General features: G+C 35.8%; 1 protein-coding gene across 4 annotated transcripts in view; it reads right to left on the bottom strand.

Moving 5' to 3' along the window:
• The window catches only part of LOC110451142 (adenylate kinase isoenzyme 5-like), a 97,022-nt gene that overhangs the window by 69,987 nt on the left and 19,470 nt on the right, over positions 1-7,565 (bottom strand). For all 4 annotated transcript variants that reach the window (XM_021499001.1, XM_021499002.1, XM_021499004.1 and 1 more), the window contains exons 8-12: positions 4,632-4,838; positions 3,664-3,839; positions 3,303-3,416; positions 1,809-2,000; positions 1,365-1,457 (exon numbers count right to left, since the gene is read on the bottom strand). In XM_021499001.1, coding sequence (XP_021354676.1) covers positions 1,365-1,457; positions 1,809-2,000; positions 3,303-3,416; positions 3,664-3,839; positions 4,632-4,838 — 782 coding nt within the window. The remainder of the gene's footprint in view (positions 1-1,364; positions 1,458-1,808; positions 2,001-3,302; positions 3,417-3,663; positions 3,840-4,631; positions 4,839-7,565) is intronic.

Here is a 7,565-nt window from a genome sequence, read left to right as displayed (position 1 = left end):
AGCACAGCTAACCACGTCCAGCCACGTGTAAGGTTAAAAATAGGTTCGCACGTGTTTAAACGCGGGAAAAAGTGGCAAGTTACCACGGCTAACCGAGGCCTCATCGCGTCTGTAGCACTGCTGATCACGTGTTCAGCGCGGACGTAAAACGGGCACTCCACTGCCATAGCACTGCCAAATCACGGGTAACCGCGGCTCGGCGACGTCGGAAGCGCAGCTTGCTGCGCATAAAAGCGGTCGCGCACGGCTGGTCTTCACAGTTGCCGATCCAGATCTTCTACAGTCCACACCTCCACACAAGTTCGTTCGCTGTTTTCTGTTTCAATGATGCCCAGGAAGAATGGTTCCACTGCCAAGAAGAGGCCGACGAAGACCAAGGCCAAGGCCAAGGCCAAGACCAAGGCCCCAGCTGAGGATGAGGCTCCTCAAGAATCACAGGCCCAGGTGACAGTCAAGGTCCAGGTCCATGCTCCTCCTGCTGGTGCTGCCAGTCCAGACCCTGACCCTGAGGCTGATGCTGGTCAAGTTGCTCCTGGAGAAGCTGAGGCTGTTGTGGGTTCATGTTCACCCCTTGACATCTAGACTGCAAGTGCCGAGGTCTCAGAAAATTACAGTATTTTTATAGGCCGCAAATCAGAAGTGATACAGAAGTGATTAGGCAGTGAACAATCGTATTTAGCACTTGTTCGAGACGTCGTTTAACAGGCTTAGGTAGTGCTATGTATGCGGAAAAAATCCACTTATCAGTGATAAGCCGCAAAACACACGCTATTTCTCTTGATACCAACGCGTAACACCCGTCCGATGACCGTGCTCTGCCCGTGACAGACCGCTAAACTTTCGCGTCTTACAGCGTCTTACTGCGTCTCCCCAAGTTTTAATCACTGCCGGAACACGGATTAGCACGTGTGTTTCACGTGTGTTGCACGTCTCTACCACGTGTTCCACCCGTGGTTGTCCGCGGGCTAAAATTTTGAGCAGTTCAAAACTTTTTGCCGCATCCGACGCCGTTCCGATTTCTCCCCGCGTACTGCCACGTCTATAAATCGACTGTAGCTTGTCTTAAACTCGACATCAACGCGAACAACATCGTCTGCTTCACGGGAGACCACTTTTGGACGTGTTTTGGACATGATTAAGCCGTAAAGCCCTGTGTGACCGGGCCTTAAGTAATAATGGAGGACGGGTTACTGTGGGAGCCATCTTTATCAGTGAAAATGCTGAAAATATTGTACCCACAGCTCAATCAATTATTATGACCATACTTTTGGATATTTTCATAGTTTTAATTCATATATTTTTGTTTTGTATTATAAATGTAATAGTAATAGGTATTGATAAGTGCAGTAGTACATCATACTTACAGGCTGCTGCTGGGCTTTATCACCAAAGAAAGCTTTATCTAACACCTGGGTTACATCAAAGAACACTTCCTGGATGTCTCTGTCACCATACAACTGTCAAATGTACAAGTGTGTGACACTATACTCACGTGCTTGATCAGTTAGTATTAACCGTTATAAATTTAAACATACATGATTTATATAAGACATAGTGTAATTACACATCACTCAACTGTAATCAAAAAACGTAAAAAGGACATGGTATTAAATGATAAATTGATTGCATGATATAAAGGATGCTGATGGTAATAATTTAATCGTATGATAAACAGGAGACCGTTATGGATTTCAAATATGGTATGATATTATTTAACAATTAAAACTTTTTTTTCCCAGTAAGTTGACAGATTTTTATCTTGAGGTAGAGAATAGGAAAAAAACACAAAATGTTCCCAATTCACTTACTGCGACAAGTTTGCCATTGTCATCATAGTGTTTTAAAACAGGTAGTGTTTTATTACGGAAGAAATTAATTCTACTGGAGATAGCGCTCAGATTATCATCAATTCTCTCCGTCTCCTTCCCTCGGTCTACAAGTCGCTTCTGCATGTAATATTCTTCACTGTCTATCAACAGCACAAAGTTCAGCCCACCAATCTGTAGAAAAATATCAATAAAATTTAATGTAAGATCTAAACATCAGAGGGATAGAACAACCTCATTAGGGAGACTCACTCATTTTGACCAAAATTTACCAATCTTCCTAAATCTGACACGTCCTCATTCAAGTCCAAACTCATACAAACTTAAAATCTACATCCTGTGGTCTCCTAGTTACTGCAGGGTGTGTGTAATGATCATAACAGGTGTGTCTGAATCAAATGAATGATTTTTGGTGTTATTTTGATACATAAAAAGGGAAAGATAAATTGAGCAAAACAGTTTCAGTGCATTTCGTGCACTTTCTCCCTCATTGAAAATGTGGAATGAGGGAGATCTCCTTCATTGGAGGTTTCAGAGGTTGACACCTATGCCCAAAGCTAAACAATGGTCAAAAAGTCATTAAAATACCATTAAATAACATTAAGTACCATTTTTTCCCTAAAAAAACACAATAAAAATTCACAATATTTCTATGCCCATATTACCACTGAAATATCTTTTTTTTTAAATCAATGGTCTCTCTCGACTGGACCATTGAAACATCATTTAAATATAAAAAAAAAAATACCATTATTTTGTCTTTGAATCAGAGATTTTTAGAAAATGAAAAATAGCTACCCAGAGGTGACTTTTATCCTCGTTTGAGATTGGTCGATATTTAAGTTCAAATTGATGAGCATTGTGTACCATTTAAATACCACTGAAACACTAATGATTTGATATACCGTTGAAATGCATTTTAAACCATTGATAATATGCCATTAAAATACTTTAATAGCAAATTAATGTCAAATTTCGGCCCAATTTCAATGGTGTTTCAATGGTTCTCCATAATAAGCATTGGTCACCATCTATAAATGGTACTTCATCAGAATTTCAATGGTTTAAAAAAAATGTATTTCATCAGTATTTTTTATGCCATTGCTTTTCAATAAGGGAATGGCACAGGAATAGACAGGTTCCTGAAAATTAACGTTCAGTATGGATAGACTGAAATGTGGAATATATCTGAATTGCTGTACACAGATTTCCACAGGTTTTTCCAAGTTATTTGGAATTCCTTTCAGAAAATGAAGTTATACTGTACATGTTCAACCGTATAACAGACACTCCTCACATTCCATTACTCGGTCATACTCTCAGTATCTGAACTTGTGTATAAAGGTCACATTTCAGTAAACTGAACATGAAGTTGCTGTTTGGTGTTTGTTAATGGTATATCAACCTGTTCTGTTGAAATTAAATTATACAAATCTTTGAGGTCACACTTCCAGAAAGCAGAGCACAAAGACTTACATATTTGTTGAACTCCTCCACCTGTGTCTTGTCCCTAGGGTAGCCCTCCAGGATAATGGCTGATGCGTCCTTGTGTTTTGCTAAGTTATCTTTAAGTAAGTCTACTGTCACCTCCTGCAAACAAAAGATGCATGTTTCATCATTTTCATTACAAATATAGAACTGGAAAAGGGTTTTAATACTAATTACTCATTAGATTAATTATCTACAGAGACTAAAACTGCCCATTGATCAACACACACAAATCTTTTGACCCCAATATCTAACTTTCAAAAGCATATACTATACAATTCTATATATACAGTTGAAACTTTCTAAATACACCTGGTGTACGCTTACTGACAAGAGTTGCTTCCCTTACCTCGGGTGCCATCTCTCCTTGCTGTACTAGGGAGCTGATCATTCCCCACTTCTGGTCCGCTGTGCCCTTTTGACTGATCTCAGTCCTAAGGATGTCTCCCATTGATACATGGACTGTCCCTGGGTAGCGCTCAATGATCATCTTGGCTTGGGTACCTTTCCCACTGCCTGGTCCACCTGTGACACATAATGTCAGTGTGTTAAAAACTCCTTAACTTTTAACACATTTAACTCTACAGGTCATAGATCTCTATAACTTTACTTGTAAGTATTTGATAGCATACAAGAGATCATATTGCATTTTGTTCAGGACAGTTCAGTAATTTAAAAGATACTATCTATAACCTCCCCTGGTAGTTATAGGACGTATCATTTTCTTCATCCTTCAATTCAAATCTGTTATAAAGCCAATGGGAGGTAACTTACATTTATATCACTCCCATTCTGTGTTCGTAATTCTGTAATTCAGTTTACACTGGTAACAGCCCACATTTGTGTATTATATCTGTATCCGTATAATTGTCTATCAATACAGGTTGTTGGTGGTCAATATGTGGTCATAAGAATTGGTCAGAACGAGAATCGATCATCAACAAACAAAAAAGTAATAAAGGAGTAACGCTTAACGACTTATTACAATGCATACTAATTTAATCCATTCTGTATAAACTGCATTCTTAATTAAATTAGTAGATAGAGTCACATGATGCAGAAGGTACCCCAACTACATGGCAGGAATGTCTGCCAAACAGCTCAGCCAAAACATTTTATGTTACATAAGATCAGGTCAAACCTTTTCTAGATAGTCAGTATATGTGACAATATAATCTCCAGACTGTATATATGTCAAAACCCTTCACACTATTCTGTAGGTCAGTGTTAACTTATAACTCTTTTGACAGAAACCCTGGAACCCTTTAAAAGAGCAGACAAAACAGAAAATAGAATCTGTTCACACAAGTTGCTTACCTGCCAGGACTATGATGGGACAGGTTGGTAGTTCTGGTTTCCGACCTTCATCTTTATTCACTATTTCTGGGGCATCCTTGGCCAGTGCCATACTGTCTTCGAGCTGTGATTTAGTTCGCGCTATAGCTTCAGCTGGACGTTCATAAGTGGCCGCTACTGGAACTGACCCTTCTTCTGGGGGGTTTGGTACAGTACACCTTGGTGGTACTGTAGAGAAAATAATATAGAACTATAAGTTTGTGAAATATCTTTTATTATAAGGTCATGAATGGATTGATAAAATGATGATTTTGTGACTATGATGATATCAGAAACAGCAGAATGAGTATAATGACAGGAAAAAGAGGGACAAAAACGGAAGGGAAAACTAGATTTTTTTTTTATATATCTCATATATTTAGTGTGATATGCATAGTAATATTTTATTTACTCTGCATCAAATAATGTAATATTGAACTACTGTTTGATAAACAATTTAATATTTAGTTATTGTATAACTTATAACTTAATATTTTATTTAGTTACAAATTGTAATAGTTTCTACATAACAGAATGTAATGTTTAGATAGTTAATTTTTAACATAGAATATGATACAGTTGTGGGATCGCACAACGTTACACGATGTGCGGTGTGCGGTGTGCGCACGATGTGTGCACGGTGTGTGAACGGTGTGTGCACGATGGGCGAACGATAAAAAGATGGACGATCATTGCTTGCGCACATCTGTGCGCACGATGGACGGACGTTGTGCGATAACAATCTATAAACTTATCTTTCTGTCTATACATTCTTATATTTAGAAATTGTGTTTTCTGTGTTTTTAAACAAACTTAATCGACACATGTAAAATTACAACACAATCCCGTATACAGGTAAACATAACCACTTTGTACATGTACCTGGACCGTAGTTTTCCCCCCGCCTGGGGCACTTACTTAACTCGTTGGGTAAGGCCGAGGGTGTGAAAATCCAGGTGAAGGGGAGCTATAGGCAGACGAATGCAAATAACAAATACTGTTCATTACGGTCAAACGGTATCGCATATCAGCTCTGTGTGTCAGGCACTGGTCAGGTAAAACTCCGGACACTCATCAATTTGTTATTTACCTGTTCTGTTACCTTGGAGCCAAACCCATTCTTGACAGCCTAACGGTCGCTGTAATACTGTGTAACACGCATTGTGAAATTGTATAATCTTGATTATTGTGATGAGAAATTACAGATATATACACAGTGTACATTATCGCATACAAGCCTTCCGTATTTTTGTCATTCCGTAATTTTGATCTACAAATGATACCAAATCGCACAGTTGTGCGGAGAGAAGCGCACAACGGGGCGAACAATTGCTAAATCGCACAGTTGTGCGCACCATGTGTGGACGATGTGCGGACGGTGTGTGAACGATGTATGCACGGTGTGCGCACGCTATTTTTGGTGCGTTGTGCGGTCCCACAACTGTACATTGTAATATATCATGTATTGTATTACACATCGTCTAATATTTATTCTTTTAATATACCATATCATGTTATATTCAGTTTTATTTTACTAATGTATTTTGGTTATTGTATTACACACAATAATATTTAGGTACGGTATAACATATATGATGTTATAATTAGTCACTGAATAAACATAAGTTATATTTAGGTACGGTATAACATATATGATGTTATAATTAGTCACTGAATAAACATAAGTTATATTTAGGTACGGTATAACATATATGATGTTATAATTAGTCACTGAATAAATATTAGTTATATTTAGGTACAGTATAACATATATGATGTTATAATTAGTCACTGAATAAATATAAGTTATATTTAGGTACAGTGTAACATATGTGATGTTGTCATTAGTCACTGAATAAATATAAGTTATATGTACCACTGGGTATAACATATATTATTTCATAATTAGTCACTAAATAAATATAAGTTATATTTAGGTACAGTATAACATATATTATTTTATAATTAGTCACTGAATAAATATAAGCTATATTTAGGTACAGTATAACATATGTGATGTTATCATTAGTCACTGAATAAATATAAGTTATATTTAGGTACGGTATAACATATATGATGTTATAATTAGTCACTAAATAAATATAAGTTATATTTAGGTGCGGTATAACATATATGATGTAGTATAACATATGTGATGTTATCATTAGTCACTGAATAAATATAAGTTATATTTAGGTACAGTGTAACATATGTGATGTTGTCATTAGTCACTGAATAAATATAAGTTATATGTACCACTGGGTATAACTTATATTATTTCATAATTAGTCACTAAATAAATATAAGTTATATTTAGGTGCGGTATAACATATATGATGTAGTATAACATATGTGATGTTATCATTAGTCACTGAATAAATATAAGTTATATTTAGGTACAGTGTAACATATGTGATGTTGTCATTAGTCACTGAATAAATATAAGTTATATGTACCACTGGGTATAATATATATTATTTCATAATTAGTCACTAAATAAATATAAGTTATATTTAGGTGCGGTATAACATATATGATGTTATAATTAGTCACTGAATAAATATAAGTTATATTTAGGTACAGTATAACATATATTATTTCATAATTAGTCACTGAATTAATATAAGTTATATTTAGGTACAGTATAACATATATTATTTCATAATTAGTCACTGAATTAATATAAGTTATATTTAGGTACAGTATAACATATATTATTTCATAATTAGTCACTGAATTAATATAAGTTATATTTAGGTACAGTATAACATATGTGATGTTATCATTACTCACTGAATAAATATAAGTTATATTTAGGTACGGTATAACATATATTATTTTATAATTAGTCACTGAATAAATATAAGCTATATTTAGGTACAGTATAACATATGTGATGTTGTCATTAGTCACTAA

Source organism: Mizuhopecten yessoensis, unplaced genomic scaffold (genome assembly GCF_002113885.1).
Source record: "Mizuhopecten yessoensis strain PY_sf001 unplaced genomic scaffold, ASM211388v2 scaffold5809, whole genome shotgun sequence".
Taxonomy (NCBI): Eukaryota; Metazoa; Mollusca; class Bivalvia; order Pectinida; family Pectinidae; genus Mizuhopecten; species Mizuhopecten yessoensis.
The sequence above is the reverse complement of the archived record's forward strand: the minus strand, read 5'-3'. Positions and strand labels throughout refer to the sequence as shown.